Below are 21202 nucleotides of genomic sequence, written 5' to 3'. Positions count from 1 at the left end.
GTTCCTCGATTCGTCGCTCCGTATCAGACGGTAAGTAGTCCTTCACTCACTTCACTGCGGGGCGCACGACCCGATCGACCACTCAAATGTGTGCCGGACAGTTACCACTGCACTGGCAGCGACGGCGAGGACACTGTGAGGAACGAATTTGGGGCCACCACTGGGGAAATTGGCGGCGTTGCGTTGCGTCACCGCGACAGCCAGGGTGCTTTACTTTCTTGGCCGCTCTCGCGTCAGGAAGTGGTTTGCTTCGAGTGCGCGCGTGTGTGAGTGTGTGTTGGTGTGAACCCACAACGCCCCGCTTCCCCGTGCCTTAAAATGCGTCGACACGCTGCGATTTCGCTCCGCGCTTCGCGCCACCGCAGCTTGGCAGCCCGGCACCGCGGAAACGCGGCTCGAGTCCAAAAGTCAACTCTCCGACTAGAAGTCCGACGCCTCCCGGCAGCAGAACTGGCTCATTTCACTGAGCGTCCGTCGCTCTGCCTGGAGCCCGAGAGCAGCCTCCGCTCGTACTCCGACGTACGATAAGTTGCCTACCCCCACGGCGCCTCTGCAGAGTCTTGCTTGTTCGGCTTCGGCAGCGCGCAGGGATGGGCTGAACATTTGAACGGCGACCAGGATGAGGGGAAAAGGAAAACTAGGGTCAGTTGGGGTAATTATGGGACACGGGGTAAAAATGGGACAGCTGATTCTTAGTCAAGATTTGACATTTTTGAACGCATGACAAACCAAATGTGATGTTTTTATAGAGAAAATAACATTTGCTACGGCACAAGTTCTAAAATCTCGATTCTCGACTAAGAATCAGCTGTCCCATTTTTACCCCGTGCCCCATAATTACCCTAACTGACCCTAGCTTGAGAGCTGACCGCTTTCCACACGGTTGGGGCCTCGGCAACCGCATACACGGGGTTAGAAAACGTGCCTTCTTTGAAGCAAGATTGCTTTCAGCCACCTCCTCAAAAATAATCGTCTTATGTTTTGAATGGTCCCAGTTGTTTGAAGAAAATGCGCAAAAATGCAGCAAAAAGGAAATGGTCTGACTATATTGACCAGGCTGCCACACAGCTCCCACTCCCAGGCGCGATCCCACGACTGCTCACCGCGAGGACTTTTGGCTGCTGGGTTACCCCTCTGGCCCGGTTCGCCCCTCGTTAGCCAACCTGGCCACCTCGGACTCCTCCAAGGTGCCCATATTGACGGCAAGCTTCGTGCGGACGCCCAGTCTACATGCCTCACTGTGCAGCAGGGCTCCCAGCCTCAAACCATCCTCATCTCCCGGCCTCCCAGTAGCAGGATTACAGGAGTGTGCCACGCTCCCAGCCGAAAGGAGGGAGTCCGAACTGGAAACACTACTTACCGGCCAGCCGCGGGTTCGATTCCACTCGTTGCCACGAGAAAAGGGCATTGCTGCCAACCGTACGCCTCCCGCATCTGCTATGAGAGGGCTGAGTGTCCACACTTGAAGCGGTTCCCTGGAGGTGAAAGAACACATGCACAAAATAAGACCTTGAACTCTTGAATATAGACCGTCCTGCGTCGTTGAATGCGAGAAGTGGTCATCATTTTTGGATGTGCAGTTGGCTATTCCGAAGTGGTCACCCTCCCCCTCCTCCCCCTGGCATCAGCTGGGCTGGTGTCGTATGTTTGTTTATGTTTTAACTCTTTTTATTAGTTTGATTAGAAATATCGGGTGTTCGTTATCTGAAACTATTAGTGTCGTAACCCTGTAGTCAACGGTCTTAGAAGATGTTTTTATCATCACTGCTCTCAATGCGTTCATCTACGATGAACATGATTTGAGAAGAAACTAACCTCGCCACTACTGTTGCTTTGTTTTCATTCTGCTATTACTTTTAAAATCCCTTTCTTCTTATTTTTGACCCTAAGCTAAAAATGGAACACTTAGTCGATGCTCATTACATAGCGTTGCCCTCGCAGGGCAACGTTTATTCGCTAACACCCCTTCTCCTCCCTAGTGGAGCTCATAAAATTATTTTATCCACCCTACGTCGTCGTGTTTTATCATTTCGTTACAATTTTACCAATGACTCTTCACGTTTAAAACCACTGCTCAGAGAAGTTCACTTTACATGTATACCAAGTAAGCTTCATAAATTGGTTTTTCTCAACCAAAATCAGTCTTATTTATTTATTAATTTTGTTTCTCCTTATTTAGATACTGCTGAAATAGTTTCCATCGATGCATTTAGCCGAGGACCCTCAGGGGAAGATTATGTCATAGGGATAACATTGGTCAAGGTAGTTAATGTTTTATTTCTTATATTATTTAAATCCTCATCATCACAATTCATTTTCATTATCCTTTCCTTTCCTGTTTAGTCCACTGATGGCAGCCTACCAGAGGCATATCTCAACATATACAGTGACCAAGATTGTGAAGGAGATGCCTTACGTAATTTAGACAAGCCATCTGCCCCAGATAACACCGCTCCGTTTACAACAGGTGGCAGCACTCCAGCACTTGACAACGCTGCCCAAAACTGCCGAATGGTAGAACTTGGATTCGTTCCTTATCAACTAGGTCATGCCAAGTTGCCTCACAAAAATGAAGTAAGTTTTGATTATTTAGTGAAAAGAGGATTGATATGCATGCATCATTCATTGTCTATCTATTTCAGAATGTGTGGATTTTGGGTGGTGGAGACTGTCGAGTTCATGTATTACAAGAGGATGCTGCTCAAAATTATGAAGAGGTTACAGCCGAGGGCATTTTCCCAGAATTAAAAGATATCCTCCCAAGCCCTCCACTTTGGACCAATATCTATTACAGGGAACAACAAAAAGAGTGAGCATAAATTTACTTAGGCTTAAAATAAGTGTGCTGAGATAAGTTGACTTTGTAAACTCGTGTTCATATTTGTTTCAGGCGAATGTGTGCAATTGGATGCGAATGCGGCTACCTCAGAGTGACCCAAACGTCCATCAATGGATCTGAGTGTCATATCTCTGCTAGTTGGGAAATGCAAATGCAGGGCCCCATCAGCTGTGTTCGTTTCTTCACCCTTCCCAATGAAATGAATTTCCAAACTCTACCAGACAGCAAAGGCAATCAATATTATATTAAATTTAAAAAAATTAGTGAATTCACTCACACTAATGTCAGCTTCTTTGTTTATTTACAGGGCAGTCCTCTCTGAACCTCCTTGTTGCTTGTGCTATTCAGCCCTCTCAAGTTTTTATGTGAGCCTTTTTTGGTCTTCTGCTGCTTTTTTCCCCTCAAAACCCAATGGCAGACGCATTTAAAGCCTTTTTTTTCTTTAGTTATGTCTAAAGTATTATTGAATTAATCATCTCTATTTGTGAAACCAGGAACGTTAACTTGCTGGGGCTGACAAATGGCATGGAGTTGCCGTCAAGTGCATCGAGCGATGCTGTGCTTTGTGGAATGACTGCTGATTTAGATCTTGATGGCTCAGTGGAAGTCTTGCTGGGCACGTATGGACGTCAGCTGCTAGTTTATAAGTGGGATTCAAATGCCTGGGATCTACGAGCAACGAGGACATTGTGTCATCCAGTTCATAGTTTGCATTATTTGGATGTTACTGGGGATGGAGTTCGTGAGCTGCTTATTCTCACCCCTAAGGGTCTTCATGTCTTCCAGGTAAAGTATTCACTTATCATCCTTCTGCATTTAGCAGGTGGCCACTCAGTTTAATGTATCCAATCTCCTCTCTCTCTTTTTTATATAAACAGCACCATTTAGAACATGTAGAGGACAGAATTGAGAGTTTTGTGAAAATGATGCTCAACAGTGCACCTGAGAAGAAGCTTAGTGAAAGTGAGGGCTGATGCCTCCATAGATTGTCTTAAACTGTGATACTATGGTTACCAGTGGTATGTGTAACAGAGACAAATTATTAAATCAAAGTTATTTTACAAGATACAATATTTTATTTACACTTGTCATAAAAGACACCATTACATGATGATGTTAAAAGTATAAATACTGTACAACCTGAAAACACTCAACTCACACAAATTTATTTATAAGGTAATCAATCACATTCACACAATTTTACAACCCATACATGTATTTATACATTTTTTAAAAAAGGGGGGATGTAATAGCAAAACAAAAACATTCGTCTAACAAAAAATTTATAATGGCTAAAAGATGATGAGCTGCATATAGAAAGCGAGCCCACCTTTCATTTGTTTCAATAAGGATCCAGTCTAGTTGCTACTCTCACAGTATAGATTTATTCACCAAATTTGTCAGCTTTGAAAACGAGCCATTACAAATTAAACTGAAAGCATAGTTTGAACAACTAAACCGACCTTCAACCCTAAACCATTGTATAAAAATAATGACCTCCTGTTCAATCTTAAGTGTAAAAACCCACAACAGCAAACATTGTCCATTCTTAAAATGTAATATGTTGGAAGACCTTATGTTGCTGCCTTCAATTTCCTAAGGATATTCATATCACAATCAACATGCAAAAATTAAAAAGAGATCATTAATACACTTTAAACCCTTTCAAACTAACACAGGATCAAACTTGTCTCCTGTAACAAATTTAGCTTTTAAAGTTGGTTACCACTTGTTTTGCAGCTCATACGACCATTGCAGCATCCATATGCTTCACCTACAGCACATAACTCCCAAGGAAAATGGGTGGGTGGCAAAATAGTGCAATTAGATTGTGGTATGAATTAAATTTACTTTCCTATAAATTTGATACTAAAATGCATTTCAAGCATGTGTGCTCAAAGTTTAAAGTTCCTGCAGCGGCAACAAGTAATTGTCTTGCAAATAGACTACAACAAAAATCATTTCATTTGGTGATTTAAAATATTTGCTTCAAAGTAAAATGTGTTAAATTTAAAAGACCCTTGAATTTCCTGGTATTTTCAATCCTGCTTCATTCACACAAAGATACAGCCTACTCAATTATATACAGATACGCAGCAGGGGAACCTAACATTGAGTAAACTACTGTCGTCTCAAAATGTGTGTTAAACAACACATTCAAAATAGACAAACAAAGAAAGTTGGTCATGCTTACTTAAGCAGCTAACAAGATGTCAGAACTAATGAACACACAACAAATACAAAACCCACACATAACTACCGAACCGGAACACTGTGAGACAAAGTAACAAGTTACTAGTAATTTGATGAGCTACAAACTCAGGAAATCACGGCAGAGATTAAAACCACTAGAAGTACTCAAGTTTCACAGCAACAGATTTAACCAGCAGTCAAGTGCACAGAAATTTTGCTGCTAGGAGACTGATAAACTGTTACTCTCAAATAATTGATTGCTCAGATTACATGGTTCTGGTCCATTAAAGACTGATCTGCATGCCTACTTCAACCTAGATTTTTCTATCCTCAATGGAAATAGAATAGGCATCCTAAAATGCATCTACCACCAGTACTCTCAGCACAAAAAAAAAAAAAAAAAGTTAACAAAGAAAATAAAAAATAGTCTTCAAGGCAAACGCCCCTATTTCATAACACAAAACAAGGGCCTCATCTCTTACCCAGAACATATTCATGAGCAAATTTAACAACTTCAAAGAGTACCAGCTTACATGACTTTGGTTGGTTCCCTGATCAAATACATTCAACAACACTTTAACATCAATGAATATCAGCCTTACAAGTGGAGGAGATAACTTTCGAAGCCTCCCAAAATTTAAGAGGAGAGTACGTACCATCAGTTCTTTTTATGACACAAAATATGGAGACTGATTTCCACTCGAATTCCATAATGAATGAGTGTTTTGACGAATCCATTCAAAATGACATGAGACACTAATTCACTAGCCAATGCCACAAAACAAACAAATCTCAGAGAATCTCCTTCCCTGATTAGTGAGCTACTCAAATCAGTACCATTACATACAGTGGTATTTCAATGTACATTGAATTATACATATCAATCACATAACAATTTCATTGGTGTACTTCAAGGGGAAATCATATTATCGCAGTTAATGAAAGTAGTAAAGCTGCATAAAGATAAAACATTCTGAATAAACAGTTCTGCAGCATATTCAAAAATTGTACACATACCCCAAAGCTAGTTGAAAATCATTGTACACTATTACTCCAAAAATACAGCACAATTTTAGCAAGAATTTCACTAGCCAGTCAAAAACAAATACATCGGTGCAAAGTACTGATAATTATTTCCACAGTCCAGATAGTCTTTAGAATTGCTTCAGAGGGAAAATGAATGTGCAGACTGTCCCATCACTCAACCAATTTCACAAACACTACTTGGAGAATGATATGTGACGGAACATGATATGTACAGCTAAGCTAGGAAGCAATTGTCAAAATTAAATACATAAAGACTATTATGGCTTATTTAAATATTTAAAAGAACGAAAACAAAATAGGTAGCTGGTTTAAGCATCTTGCAATTGCTTAATTAATAGCTCAAGGACTGATTGCATAAAAAAGGACCAATTTAATGTAATTAGTTTAATCGTCAAACTTTGCTTAACTCATTGCTTTTGTTTCAATGGCAAAGAATTCAGGCTCAAACAATTTGGAGTTTGTTAAAGGGAAGAAGCATGCACAAGTAAATTGTAATAACATATCTTACAACCTAAAGGGATAAAATTGTCCCAAATTTATTATCACTTTCAGTACTCTTTCCTGTGCATAAACTCTTTCTATATGTTAACGGAATCATGCTGAATTCTGAACATCACTCATTGATCATAGACAGGATAAGATCTCTGATAAGCTCATTAAAAATTCATTTTTCTTTGATGAAATAAAATTTACAGTACATGTAGTTAAAACAATTGTCCTAGAAATGCTATGCCCTAGCATTACAAAGTCATAGGACGGGACAGAAAGAACATTTTTTCAAACGCAAATGCTAATTAATTACAGTAAAATTTTAAAACCTCCTTCAATCAACATTGTCTTGAAATATGAGGCGGATATAGCCTGGAAAACCTTCTAATGGTGTTGCACAGAATGGGCAGAAAGATTCAAAAGCATTAGTACCATGGGGTATCATTACACTTGCCCAGTATCTGTAAAACAAATTGGTCAGATTAATATTAGTTACATTGTCCAAGAACTAATGACATGTGAGGAGTTCCATGAAACTTTGCACTTACTTAACCGTCTTCTCTGTAGCCATGTGCCCACAAGGATTGAAGGCGAAGAATATAGGGGGACCGGCATCAACATAAAATGCAGGCTCTATACCCATACATAACTTCTGCACTGGTCCAACCTACAAACAAAACAATGTTAATATTTTCATCACTAAAAAGGAAAGAAAGGAAGAGAATTAAAAAAAAAAAAAAGAAAGTTTAACTGGGAAACGAAACTGACCTTGTGACAAAGAGGACACGTTCTAGAATGAGAGTTCTTTTCATGGCCCCAATCATGGCTGCCTTGCACATGACCACAGTTTAAATAAACATATGGTTGTTGTTTGTCAGCACTACCATCTGGTCCAGTGTAGGACGATTTCCTAGGAATAACCAATGTATTTAACCCTACAGGGCAGACAGGTCGACCAGCATTTAGCTTGTCCACTAAATTCTCCAGGTAGTCTTTTGTCTGAAAAGAAGAATAGAACAAAGTGTCAAACATCGATATAAATACATGTGAAAATAAACGTGCAGTGTAACATTAACACTTACAGGGCTCTTTTCTAAACCCTCTGCCGATCTCCACAGCAAAGTGGCTCCGCACAGATCAATTAAAGTGCCGTCCTGGAGAACATTGGTCACCTCCTCCACCTGTGAAACGCAATCCTTCAAAATCAGTGTCCTTGCATATCTCCCCAAACTAAATAAACGATATTTCATAAAGCATCATACATGTAGTGTACTCACTGCGCGGCCTTTCTTTTGAGCAGATCGGCTTTCTCTAAGGGAGTAGATACCGCCACATACTGAGACCTCACGCCACACACCAGGTTCTGAATCGCCTCCACAAAATGAGCCTTGAGGGTGCATCAGGAGGATGCCGTTTGTTGTCAGGCCATCTATGTCACGACCTTCCTGCCATTTTGTTGCTTTTTCCTGTAACAAGATAAATTAGTGTTACATTAGCATGCAGCTGCATGTCTTAAAGATTAAAATAAGAAAACAGAAAAATGGTAAGTTACCCCTAGAAAAATATTTCTACTTGAGTCAAATCCGGCAGCATAGATACGAGCTACACTAGGATTTGCTCTCTCAGCAAGAATTCTACACGCAAATCGTGAGATGGTACTTTGTACAACCTTCCCACTATCCCCAGTTTTTTCTCCAGCAACAGTATCCACCACTACAAAATCAATGGGACTTTCAGAAGACCGTCCAATCTGTCAACCAAAATATGAAATATAAAAACAGGCAATAATACAAAAAAACATTGATAAAAATTAAAAGAGAAAATAGAAATAAAGACACAAAAGCAAACAACATTTACAGACCTGAAACATATCCGTTTCTTCATCGGGCATATACTCTACAATGATGGCTTGATTTCTAGATAGGGTGTACGAGATACTATGCTGTTGGCTGTCAAGGATGGCCTGGAAAGGTGCAAGAACACATTAACACACTGATTGACAAAGTCTCTGAGCTATCCACCCGAGATATTTGCTCTACCTGCGAGTTGTGCGGCGTCTTGACGACATAGTGCTTGGACCGCTTGACTCCGTTCGGGTCATGGCGTTTGTAGAGGACGTACTTGGAGCGCTTGCGCCCTCGGTCGCCCGGAGGCAGGAACCCGTTGTACCTGCGTCAAGGATCGAGACGGGGATGGGGGCATCCCGGGGGCACACCGTTAGACTCGTTGGTCGAGGGGCACAAGTCGGACGACGGAACCCAAACAGTGCCGTCGTCGCTCTGTCTCTCTCAACCCCATGGGCCATTGCGTGGGAGTGTGCAAGCGAGAGAGAGAGAGACGAAAGCGCTGTTCGGAGTCAAGTCACTACTTCACTACTCACCCTAGGATGACGAGCTCCCCGTACTTGACCCTCGTCGCCTTGTCCTTCTCGGTCGGCGACTCCTTGTCGTCCAGGATGGGCGACTCAGCGCCATCAGACCTGCAACACCAAAACACACGCACCGTCAGGACAGACGAAAATGAAGACGAACATCGGATATTCGAACCCGCGACCCTCGCCACAGAGGCACAGTCAGCGTCGTGTGCGATACGACGGACGGGCCAAGCATCCCAGCGCACAGCACGGGCACCTCTAGGGCCTCCAGGGCCTCCACGGCGGCGAGGAACCACGAAGAACGCAACGCGACGACGCAAGCCCTTGTTTGCTGCACGCTGCACGCGCTCACTGACAGACGTACACACCGGGGGCTGGTGCGGATCGTCATCATGACCGTGTCCAGTACTCCAGTACCCAGGACGACGACGACGACGCCAAACACGGACAAACGACGCAGAGGCCTTGGTCTGTCTCCGTGGAGCACCGAAACGCCAAACGCCGCCACCCGAAACTTGTTGCTAGTCTAAACCCGCGGTGGTCCGCCGCGCCCAACCCTGTTCAGACACGCACGCGGGGCCACCCCACCGCACCCACCGCACCCCGCGTCAGCTGCAGGCGCACCGGGTTCCTATGGCGACCCGCCCCGCCCCGCCCCGCCCCGCCGCGCCGCCACCCCCCGCGTGCAGGTCTGTGCAAGTCTGATAGTGGCGGCGCCTCCCCGCTCCCCGCCGCCGGCGTGCAGCGCAGGGGTTCCCCGGCCGGAACCCAGAGGACCAACACAGCGGCTGACCCGTAAGTGCGAGAGCGACAATCAGCCTGCCGTCTGATTCCAAGCACTGCTTTCGTCGCAGTGCTGTCTCTCTCGCACTCATGGGGCGGTCCGTAGGGGTGCGAGAGAGACAGAGCAACGAAGCAGTGTTCGGAATGAGGCGGCTGCAGACTGCGCGCCGTCGACATCATCGCCGAGGCCAAATCCGGCACTTGGAGCCTCAGCTTCCTTCCAGGCGGTGCAGGCACGCGTGTGCAGGCGGCCCGCGTGGCCTTGCACGTCGTTTAGCAGAGCACCCGCACCACCACCGCGACGATGGACTCGCCGATGGCGCCGGCGTCGCTCGGCCGTCACGCACAGCGACGCCGTGGCCGCCGTGGCGACGTCACGCCGGCGTCGTCACGTTAGACCGTCACGCGCGAGGGCGCCCGGCCCGGAGAGGCAGAGCAAGGCAGGGCAAGGCAGAGCCCCTCCACAGCCGAAGGCACGCCGCCACGCCGCGACGAACAAACGGAAAGACAGGCACAAAGCGCCAGAGGCTCGACGCTCCGTCTCCCTCGCACTCATGGGGCGGCCGGGCGGCCCTTCGGGGAGCGAGAGGGACAGAGCGACCAAACGACCGTAAGGAATCGCTCGGCTGGCTAAGGCCAAGGAGGCCCGCGACGACGCTGGCAGACGCAGGCCGCAGGCAGACGCCCTCCAAAGCGGCGGCGCAGCTAACCGCCTTCAAACTTTGCAAGGAAAAAACTGAAATAAAGGCACTCTGGGGATGACATCAGCAGCGCGGCGGGACCACGACGTCGCAGTGTCGTGGTTGGGGACTCGGGGGGCTCGACTCCGGGAGTCCGTTCGTCCGTTCACTCGCGGCGAGAACAGGGTAGAGACATCCAAATTCCATCATCTCGGGTCCTTGTCGACCCCCCGGCGAGGCCCGGCGAGGCGGTGGCCCCGAAATCCACCACTGGGGCCGGGGCCTTATCACAGGGCGGGAGGGGGTGCGGCAGCCAGCAGACTCAATCCGAAGTGCGCGTCTCGCTCCGTCCCTCGCGACGCGGCGTCGCGCAGGGGTGCGAGAGGGACAGAGCGACCAAGCCCCGTTCGGAGCCAGCCTGCAGGCAATCAAAGCCGAGTGGCAGCAAGGGGGTGTCGCGCTGTCGCGCTGTCGCGGGCTGTCTCGTCTCGTCTCGTCCGGCCAGCAACAGCAGCGGTGGCGGCTGCGCGTCGCGTCACCGCGCCAAGCGGCGGCAAGCGGCACGGGGGCGAGAATCGAGTGAGTTGGAAATCGATCGATGGACGGCTGCCTGCCTGCCTGGCTGCCTGCCTGGCAGCCCGTGGGCTCAGTCCGAACGGCGCTCTCTGTCTCTCTCGCACTCGCGGGGCGCCCCGCAGGGGATGACAGAGACAGAGAGGCGGCCCGGACCGAGACGACGCGACGCGGCGCGACGCGGCGGCCCGAAGAGAGCGCGGCCGCGGCGGCACCATTACAGCCAGCCGGAGGACCGTCGCTCTGTCTCTGTCGCACTCATGGGGCGTCCGTAAGGGTTCGAGAGAGACGGAGCGGCCAACCAATCCTCCGGCATCAGGCGGCTGCAGGGAAAACAGACCAAACGCGAAGAAAGGCTTCGTGTCGCCCGTCGCTAGCGGCGCTCCTGGGGCGGTAGGGGCACTTGTTGTTGTCCTGGCGGCCACTTCGGCGTCGCCGCCACGCCGCCGCTCCGCCCCAGGCCGCGACATTTTCGAATCGCCATTACCGCAAAATGGGGGCGCCGTTGACATTTTACACCCCGGCGAGGCACTTGGAGGCAAGGCGGCGCACCGAGCGGCAGGCCGATGGCGAGCAGGACTTCCGCGTCGCTGCGTCTCACAGTGGGCGGAGGCGGCCAAAACTCTAGACGCGTTTTGAGCTCCAGAGTCGCTAAATGGGACTCGAACCGAACGTGTGACCCCATCAATGGATAGCTCTCCGAACGAGGAATCCATTGGTGGGGTCACACGCTCGGTCCGAGTCCCATTTAGCGAGTCTGGAGCTCAAAACGCGTACAGACTTTCGGCCGCCGCCATCGGTCTTCCGGCCCACTGTGCGTCTCTCTCGCACTCGCGGGGCGCGGGCGAGACGGGGCGACGAAACCGAGCTGCAGCGAGCGAGACAAAGGCTTGCCTACGTGGCAGGGGCGCGGGGCGCGGGTCACTGGCCGCGGCGGGATCACGGGGACGCCTCGCCGCCACTGCCGTCCACCGTCATCGACGCCCTGTTCCCCGAGCTCCTCGACGACGGCCAAGGCAGGCCGAGGCAGGGCAAGGTGCCGGCAAGGTCACCGAGGCACGGCGCAAGTACAAGGCTCAGGGGTTTCCTTGCCTGCCGACGTCCTGGCGGCAAGGCCTGGCGGCGAGGCGCCGCAGCAGCGGGCGCAGGAGGGAAGCCGCGAAGAAGCCGTACCGGCCGGGCCGACGGGCCGACGGGCCGAGGGGCCCAAGGGAGGGGGGAAGGGGGGTACTCGTCGGCGAGTCAATGACTCGCGGGGCCCCGCGAGTGACGCGCGGCAGAGCCATGGCAGAGCGGCAGCGCCATCCATCCCCCCGTCCATCCAGCACGACGTCAACTCCAAAACTTCCTCGCCTCCAGGAGCTCAATCTCCCGCGAGCTGGCTGCGAGCGAGGCTGCGAGCGACCGGCAAGGAGGAACAAAAGATACATAGATATACCTGTATCCGGCGTACCCGCCTTCGCGCGCAGTACCCGTGCCTCCAGTGCCTCCCGTGCCCAACCGGCTCGGCTGGTACCGGATTGGGCCCGCTGCCGCCTCGGGGCCTCGGGGCTGGCTACGCCTGCTACGGCGTGGCTACGGCGTGGCTACGCTACGCGGCCAGGGGCGTAGCTCGGCGCTGTTGCCAGCGTGGCTAGCCACCGGGGCGGGCGTAGCGCCGCGTACCGCACCACGATAACGCCCTGCTGGGCCTTCTCACTGCTCAGCTGTGCCGAGGCGAGGCCGGGCGAGGCCCCCAAAAGGACGCCACGCCGCGTCCCGCTGCAGGGAGTCAGCACGCGCCAAGTCCATCTATCCATCTCTCTCGCACTCACAGGACGTCCTGTCCAGGTGCGAGAGAGACAGAGCGACGGCCACCCTGCAGGGAGTCGCAGTCGCAGCCCGGCGGGGGAGGCGAGGCGGGAAGGGGCCGCGGAACGGTGCTTCGTCTCTCTCGCTCGCGCCCCCCGCGGGACGGGACGCCGCGGGACTGCGAGAGAGGCACGGCGACGAAAGCCCCCGCGCGAAGCACGCGGTACGGTACGCCACGGCCGGCACACTGAGAGTCGTTCTCGTCGCACCGTCTCTCTCGCACTCATGGAGCGTCCCGTAGGGGTGCGAGAGAGACAGAGCGACGAAAACGACTCTCGGAGTCAGTCTGCAGGCCCAGGCCAGGCGGCGCAATGGCGCAGTGCACCGCGCAGCGCACCTGTGCCGGTGGCGGCGCAGCTGCGCAGCTGGCGGAGGCGGCCAGTGTCAAGAGCTGCAGGCTGCAGCGGACTCGTGAGTGCGAGAGAGACAGAGCCGGCAGCCACAACAGGTGCGGCGCAGCCTGCACCAGCCCACACCACAAATTTACACAGCGAGGCGGCATGGCGATACCATCCTGATATCCCGCGGGCGAGGCGCGAGGCGCGAGGCGCGAGGCGCGAGGCGCGAGGCGCGAGGCGCGAGGCGACGACAACGGCGGGCCGCCGCTATCGAACAAAGCCACCGGCTGGCCGGCCAGGGTCGCTGTGTCTGTCCCTCTCGTGCGCGGCGAGCCGCGGGGGTGCGGAATCGCCGTCCAGGCAGAGGAGCGGTCCGCCAATTAGATGAATGGGCGACGCCGCGACGCACCGTGGGCCAGAAGACCGGAGGAGGCGGCCTAAACTCCAGACGCGTTTTGAGCTCCAGAGTCGCTAAACAGGACTCGAACCGAACGTGTGACCCCACCAATGGATTGCTCTCCGAACGAGGAATCCATTGGTGGGGTCACACATTCGGTTCGAGTCCCATTTAGCGACTCTGGAGCTCAAAACGCGTCGAGACTTTTGGCCGCCTCCACCGGTCTTCTGGCCCACTGTGCGACGTCGCGCTGCAGTCCGCCTCCGTCCCTCTGGCACCCCCGCGGGACGCTCCGTGCGTGCGACAGAGACAGACCGCAGCCTGCAGTGCAGTGCGTGCCGAGGAAAAACACCAAACGGGCGCCGCTGCACCGCGATAAGAGCGGCCGGCGAGGAGGAAGGCGAGGCCGCCTCCTCAATGCTCGACATGATAGTGAAATGAAACGGCGCGCCGCGGGGCAGACCCCGCCCCGCCCCGCCCCGCCCCGCCCGGCAGCCATTATTTCCACTTTCGCGCGCACATCACCGCCGAGGAATGGCCGTGCTGGCCGCGCCGGCGAGAGGAAGGACGAGGAGAGATTTTATTTCGTCCAGTTACTTCACCGCGGGGGAGGGGAGGGGAGGGGAGGGGGCGTGTGGTGGACGCCGCGACGCCGCGGGGTGGACGGGGGAGGACCACGCGCTGCTGCTGCAGTGCTGCTGCAGTTTGCAGCACAAAGCCCCCTCGGCTTTATCGGCCAACTTGGCCAGCCAGCACGCGGACATGCATGCACCGACCGCGGCGCAGATGACGCCAAAAAAAAAATTACTTCAACTTTTTTTGGCAGTTTTTTTTTTGTCCGCAATTTCAGCAGCGCAGCGCTATGGGCGCCAGGCGACATCCTGCGGCGGCCAGGGCGCGCCGGTTGTCACGCCATGCCGGGGCCGGGCCATGTCCCGAAACCGCCAACAAGTGTCGCGGCGCGGCGGAGACTCCAGCGACGAGCCGCCACGCCGCCATACGGTGATAGTACTCAGTAGTACGCCCCGCGCGGCGCCAAGCGCGCCAAGCCGTGGGAGTCGAGTCTTGGGAAAGAAAAGTCCCCGCAGAAAAGCCCCGACCCAACGGCAACGGCCGACGGCAACGAAAATAATAAAAATACACGCCGGGGAACACAATATTCAGCGCGGCGCGCGGCGCACAATCCCACCTCAAATTTAATTACGCACGCGACGCGCGACGCGAATGGCGTACGACCCGGGAGGCTGATGCCGCGCCGCGCTCTCGTCGCCCCGTCTCGCTCGCACTCACGGGCGGCCCGCGCGGGTGCGAGAGAGACAGAGAGAAGACTGTGCGCGGAACGGCGCGGAATCATCCAGTAGGTGTGCCTCGGTGCGCCCCGCCCCGCCCCGGCCCGCGCCTCGTGCGGACCGACACGTGCGCACGCCTCGACGCTGGGCGTGGCCGCGTCGCTCTGTCTCTCTCGCACTCACGGGGCGCCCCGCGGGGGCGCGAGAGAGACACAGCGGCGAAACCACTGTCCGGCATCGAGCCGCACACGCGAAAGGCGGCGCGCGGCGTACAGTGGGCCAGGAGACCGGTGGAGGCGGCCAAAACTCTAGACGCGTTTTGAGCTCCAGAGTCGCTCAATGGGACTCGAATCGAACGTGTGACCCCACCAATGGATTCCTCGTTCGGAGAGCAATCCATTGGTGGGGTCACACGCTCGGTTCGAGGCCTGTTTAGCGACTCTGGAGCTCAAAACGCGTCTAGTGTTTTGGCCGCCTCCACCGGTCTTCTGGCCCACTGTGCGGCGCGCGTGCCAAAAAGTACGTGCCGGCGTTATGGGCCTGCCGGCCGAGTGCGCACGTCGCCGCCGTCGCTCTCGCACTCGCCGCGTCCCCGCCATGGAGGTACAGGTGTGCGACAGAGACGGGAGCGTCTCGTCATCGCCGTATTGGCGCGATCAAGGACGCGGCGTGCCGCGAAGCGCCAAAGCACCAGAGCCGCTCCCATCGCGAACAATACAATACACTAGACAAGACGTCGCCGCAGTGCCGCGGTCGCCGTCGGCGGGCCGTCGGCCACCTCGTGAGATTCGGGACAGAACGCCGTGCCCGCCGTCCTTCGGCCAAACAAACCGTGGCGACGCGCGCGAGGACTAGGCGGGGCACTGCAGCGCTGGCGAGGAGAGGGGGCGGGGAAATCCCCACCGCGGGGAGCGCATCCCTGTGGCGGCTAAGTTGTCAGCATTAATCACCTTCACCACCCGAAAGCCCGACGGCCCGAAGGGCTTCCCTGCCTTAAATGCACCCCCTTCCCCCTCCCCGCCTCCAGCCGCCCCCGCGCCATCGCCGCGTACATATTGCTCCGCATCACGCTAGCCACGCTCGCGGCGCAGTGCTGGCGCGTCAAACTCGCGCCCCACCCCATCAGCCGAACACAAAAACCAGGTCGCCGTCGTCGCGCCGCGCCCCGCGCCTGCAGGCCGACCGCTCCGTCTCCCTCGCACCCAAAGCTGCAGCAGTGCGACAGAGACAGCGCGACGGAGCGCCGTGGAGGCAGGCCGACCCGCCGCGCACCACTCCGGCCGGGTTGCCTACCCTTGCGCCTTGCCGACGGCGACGCGCAGTTTTTCATTTGCGGCCGCTGGGGCCCTTTGTCCAGGGCTGGGGCGCGGCACAGTGGGCCAGACGACCGGAGGAGGCGCCCAAAACTCTAGACGCGCTTTGAGCTCCAGAGTCGCTGAATGGGACTCGAATCCAACGTGTGACCCCACCAATGGATTGCTCTCCAAACGAAGAATCCATTGGTGGGGTCACACGTTCGGTCCGAGTCCTGTTTAGCGACTCTGGAGCTCAAAACACGTCTAGAGTTTTGGCCGCCTCCACCGGTCTTCTGGCCCACTGTGCGCGGCGCGCGCGGCGATCGGGCAAGGCCTGGCTAGCCTGGCTGGCCTGGCAAGGCCGTGCAGGGCCGAGTCGGCCGAGTCACTGGACCGGAGGAAAGCCCCATAACTTCCCGGAAACGGAGCAGCCGTGCCAGCCCGCTCAGCCAGCCCGGCACGGCGCAGCCCGCACGCACCTGCAAAAGCCGGCGCGCCCGGCGCGAAGCGCGAGCGAGGATGGGCTAACTGCAGCCCGCCCCGCCCCGCCCCGCCCCGCCCCGCCCGCGTTGCGCCACCGCGACACGCCAGGATAAACAAGGCAAAAGAAAAAACGCGGCCAAAAACAAAGAAATGACAGAAAACGGAAACGCGCCCCCAGCAGGGCCCCCAGCAGGGCCCCCAGCCCTCCATTCCAGGCCGCTCCAGAGGCGCGGGGTTTCGCGGAGGGCTTCGCGTCCGACTCGAACGGCGCCATGCAGGGCCGCGCTTTGACGCCGCGCTTTGACGCCGCGTTCCCATTGGTTCCCATGCCCGATGGTGACGTCATGGGCCGCCAGGCCGCAGCGCCCGGACCGCTCCAGCCGTACACGCCAGCCTTCTCCACGGAGGGCTCATCTGTCTACAAACGCAATGCTCTACGTTCCGCGAAAGGCGAGAATCACGATGAGCGACTCGCCCTGATTGATCGAGTTGCGTTGTCCCGAGACTGACAGCTTCGAGTCGAGAGGACGGCTCAGGTGCGGACCTCCAGTCCTCCAGACCACCAGACCTCCAGACCTCCAGACCTCCAGACCTCCAGTCCTCCAGTCCTCCAGCCCTCCAGCCCTCCAGTCCTCCAGTCCTCCAGACCTTCAAACCTCCAGTCCAGCAAGGCGCCCGGTGCGCCCGGAGCCCGCCCACCGGCCCCGCGTCGTCGCCTTGATGACGGCCAGACACCACACCTGCGCCGCTTGCCGCCGGTTCTAGTCCGCCCCTCCCCACCACCATCCCCGTCACCGCCTAGGACGCCTCCAGCCTCTCCAGCCGGACGCGTCAGCCGACCGGGCCAGCCGGCCTAGGCCCACAGCCACGGCGCCACGCCGCCACGGCCATGGTTGTGGGTCACCACGGTCTCGGGCACGGCCGGCCAAAAAACAGCCGGCCCGGCCGCGGCACCGGTGCGCACCACTCCGCAACAGGGAGCAGTCTCCCTCCATCAAACCACCGCGCCGACAGTACCGACACAAGAAAAAAAAAATCCGCGAAAAACTACAAAAACAAAACAGTGTCCATTTTTCTGGACCAAACAAAAAGTGGGGGACACGCTGTCGCGTTATTGCGAGGCACGTCTGCAAAACAAGCGCGCATTGTGACTGTACGCTGCGGAGACTGGAGGGAGAGGACAGTACCTGCAGTGGCGTGGCCGCGGACGCGCGGACGCGGCCACGCCAACAACAGCCGCCTTTCAATGCTCCAGCCGCGGGGCCGCGGGTCGGCCAGGGGGAACGACCCCCGAACGGGGATGCCGAACCCGAGACGATCCAGCGTCGCGTCGGGACACCGTCAAACCGCCAAACCCTTCCGCGTGTCACAAAGAGGTGACCAAGGTGTAACCGGGCCCCGGTGCCGCATTCGTCTCGTATCGAGCGGTTGGTCGCTTGGGCCCTTGATGGCGGGGCCCAGCGAGCGGCCGGTGAATCGATGGGGCCGACCTGGGCCGCTCTGGGCACGCCGCACTTCGCTCAGCTGAGATCAAACAGGTTCACTCGAGGCGATAACCAGCGGGGCGGGGAGGGGCGGGGCGGGTAGCGTGTGCACCGCCGAGCGCAAGCAAGCAAGCAGGCAGGCAAAGCAGCCCAGCCCCACGACCTCTACTCCCCGCGGCTGGGCGCTGGGCTTGGCCAACTTACACTGCACGCTCTACACGGCCAGCAAAATAAAGGCTCCCCGCGAGCAAAACAAACCGCGCGTCCGAGACGAGCGGGGCGCTGCGGTGGTGGTGCGCTGCGGCCGATTCCGAACAGAGACAGACAGGCCGATCGACGAAAACAGAGCTCGGAATCGGTCCGCTGGCCGCAAAGGCCCCCGTCCCACAGTGGGCCAGAAGCCGGTGGAGGCGGCCAAAACTCTTCGACGCGTTTTGAGCTCCAGAGTCGCTAAATGGGACTCGAATCGAACGTGTGACCCCACCAATGGATTGCTCTCCGAACGAGGAATCCATAGGTGGGGTCAGACGTTCGGTTCGAGTCCCATTTAGCGACTCTGGAGCTCAAAACGCGTCGAGAGTTTTGGCCGCCTCCACCGGTCTTCGGGCCCACTGTGCGTCCAGTGCGTCCGCACCGCGTCCGCACCGCGCGGCCTTCGTGGGGAAGGTCATGGTCGGGTCGTTGCCACACCTTCTGCGAGACTTCGACGCCATCCGCCGAGTGCCGAGTGCGCCGCAGAGGGAGAGAGAGAGAGGGCGAGGCGGGCAGCGTCCCGCAGCCGTCGACCCCGCCGTGTTTTGATCAACTCATACGCAGCGAAGCCGGCGGGGCGGCGAGACGCGGCAACAACAACCACTTGCGATGCATGTGTACCAGTGTACACACACGGACACGGCGCGGCGTCCTTTCGGCCGTTCGGGGGGCACAGATTGGGTGTTGCCCCGTCACTGGCACGTCCCCGCCAGACACGCCGTTTTCGTGCCGTCGCCTCTCAAAAATTTACACACCACTGGTGGCGCTCAGGTCGGCGCCAATGTCACATTGCACCAACGAAAAGCCCGCAGTGGTAGTTTCTATGACGCGCGATTCGCGAGTCGGTGGGTCAACCGGCCCCCCGCCCACACACACAGTGGGCCAGAGGACCGGCGAGGCGGCCAAAACTCTAGACGCGTTTTGAGCTCCAGAGTCGCTAAATCGGACTCGAACCGACCGTGTGACCCCACCAATGGATTCCTCGTTCGGAGAGCAATCCATTGGTGGGGTCACACGTTCGGTTCGAGTCCCATTTAGCGACTCTGGAGCTCAAAACGCGTCTAGAATTTTGTCCGCCTGCGCCGGTCTTCTGGCCCACTGTGCGCCGTTCGAAATGAGCCCCCAGGCCGATACCCATCACATCAACCCCCGCGGCCCAGGCGGCCCACGCACGCCTCACACCGCGCCTCGCGCTGCCTGCCGCCTCACGCCCCGTGACGCGTTTCAAACCAATTTCCGAAGTGATGGTGCGACAGAGACGGACACGGCCAGCGTCTATTTTCATTCGGCCTGTTTCTGGGCCAGTTTCCCGCACCAGCCCTGCTCCCCGGCCCCGCCAGCCCCGCCACGCCGCCACGCCACATTCATCATGTAAGCCACCCTGCCACACCGGCACAGCCGAGGCACAGCCCTCCGCACCTCCCCGTGCCCATCGCAGAGGCGACCTTACCTGCTCCGCGCGCACGTACGTGCGTAATCCACAGCATTCACTTCCATTATGAGGGAACACCCGAGTGGTGCGTGACGAGCACTTTCCCCTAACAAACCAGCAATTCTGAAAAATTTGAAAATTTGAAGGCCTTTGTCGCCTCTTGCACCCTTGCCCGAGCCAGAGCTGGCGGAATCAGTTGGCAGCCAGCAGCGCCTTGCGCCGTTCCGTTTCCGGTCCAGTGAAAGGCGGCGGCCAAACGGCCCGACCAATCTAATGATTCGCGATTTCCTTTGGCCGGCCAGCAACGAGCGGCAGCAACCAGCCAGGCAGTCCAGCCAGGCAGCAGCCCGCCGTCAATCGCAGCGACGCCAGCGCGCCAGCGCCGAGTCATTCATTGTGCGTCCACAGCCCGGGCAGCGCCGCACAGTGGGCCAGAAGACCGGTGGAGGCGGCCAAAACTCTAGACGCGTTTTGAGCTCCAGAGTCGCTAAACAGGGCACGAACCGAACGTGTGACCCCACCAATGGATTCCTCGTTCGGAGAGCAATCCATTGGTAGGGTCACACGTTCGGTTCGAGTCCCATTAAGCGACTCTGGAGCTCAAAACGCGTCCGGGATTTTGGTCGCCTCCGCCGGTCTTCTGGCCCACTGTGGGTGCGGGGGCTTTCCGCGCGGTCCTAAATCCGCAGCCTGTCGAACCACGGTTACGAATGGCGGGCGTGCGTGCCGTGCCGTGTCGCTGGCACGCGCCCCGCGGCGCCCCGCCGCGCGATACGCCTTGCCAATTTGCACCGCACGTATAGCGCCGTGCCCTGCCCTGCCGTGCCGTGGTAGTAGCGAGGCCCGCATCCCAAAATAATCGCCGTGGTAAACACGATCGGGGCCCAGAGAGCCTCTTTGTCTCCGCGCCACTGTGGGGACTGGCCGGTGGGGCCGGGCGGCCAGGTTGGAAGGACACAGGGCACGCTCCTGGACGGCCACGTTTGGAGCTCTCTAAATAGAACGCCAATCAACCGCATGATAGTTGTTCCACTCCAACGTATCGGCCTTCGGGCGAGGAATCGATTGGTACCGCGTACCGTCAAGAGTTTCAGTCGAGGTCTTCTTTCCGGGACTCCAGAGCTCCGAAGGTGCGAGAGAGACAATGCGAGCTGGGTGTCCACGTGTCCAGCGATAAGATCGGGAGCACGCCAGTCGCGTCAATCAATAGTAACCCTCCAAATGCCGCTGGCCGCTGGCGCTGGGGGCTGATTCCACAAGCCCCATCACCCCGCCAACGGGTACTATCTGCCGTGAAAGCGATGGTTTCGTATAAGTAACATTTGTTAACTTTGTCGCGTTAGACGTCCCTAGACGTCCCCAGTCAGTGACATATTTCGGTCACAGTAACCTTCCCCTTCCCT

General features: G+C 55.5%; 2 protein-coding genes across 6 annotated transcripts in view; one reads left to right on the top strand and one right to left on the bottom strand.

The window, feature by feature from the left end:
• Positions 1-1594: 1594 nt before the first annotated feature.
• Positions 1595-3905, top strand: LOC117640002 (KICSTOR complex protein kaptin-like). Its single transcript, XM_034376149.1, has 8 exons — positions 1595-2104; positions 2180-2262; positions 2344-2574; positions 2643-2809; positions 2891-3069; positions 3147-3204; positions 3334-3625; positions 3718-3905. The coding sequence occupies exons 1-8, from the start codon at positions 1897-1899 to the stop codon at positions 3811-3813; spliced, it is 1314 nt and encodes a 437-aa protein (XP_034232040.1). The 5' UTR covers positions 1595-1896; the 3' UTR covers positions 3814-3905.
• Positions 3906-4533: 628 nt separating this feature from the next.
• LOC117640001 (protein pellino) overlaps positions 4534-21202 on the bottom strand; it is a 29213-nt gene continuing 12544 nt past the window's right edge. For 2 of the 5 annotated variants that reach the window (XM_034376143.1, XM_034376147.1), the window contains exons 2-10: positions 8949-9047; positions 8608-8737; positions 8430-8531; positions 8121-8318; positions 7846-8034; positions 7651-7764; positions 7337-7567; positions 7117-7235; positions 4534-7029 (exon numbers count right to left, since the gene is read on the bottom strand). In XM_034376143.1, coding sequence (XP_034232034.1) covers positions 6903-7029; positions 7117-7235; positions 7337-7567; positions 7651-7764; positions 7846-8034; positions 8121-8318; positions 8430-8531; positions 8608-8737; positions 8949-9047 — 1309 coding nt within the window. In that variant the 3' untranslated portion in view covers positions 4534-6902. Of the gene's footprint in view, positions 7030-7116; positions 7236-7336; positions 7568-7650; positions 7765-7830; positions 8035-8120; positions 8319-8429; positions 8532-8607; positions 8738-8948; positions 9048-9310; positions 9467-21202 lie in introns of those variants that run through there. The other 3 variants (XM_034376146.1, XM_034376144.1, XM_034376145.1) reach the window with 3 other exon arrangements.

Source organism: Thrips palmi, unplaced genomic scaffold, assembly GCF_012932325.1.
Source record: "Thrips palmi isolate BJ-2018 unplaced genomic scaffold, TpBJ-2018v1 HiC_scaffold_12, whole genome shotgun sequence".
Classification (NCBI taxonomy): Eukaryota; Metazoa; Arthropoda; class Insecta; order Thysanoptera; family Thripidae; genus Thrips; species Thrips palmi.
The sequence above is the reverse complement of the archived record's forward strand: the minus strand, read 5'-3'. Positions and strand labels throughout refer to the sequence as shown.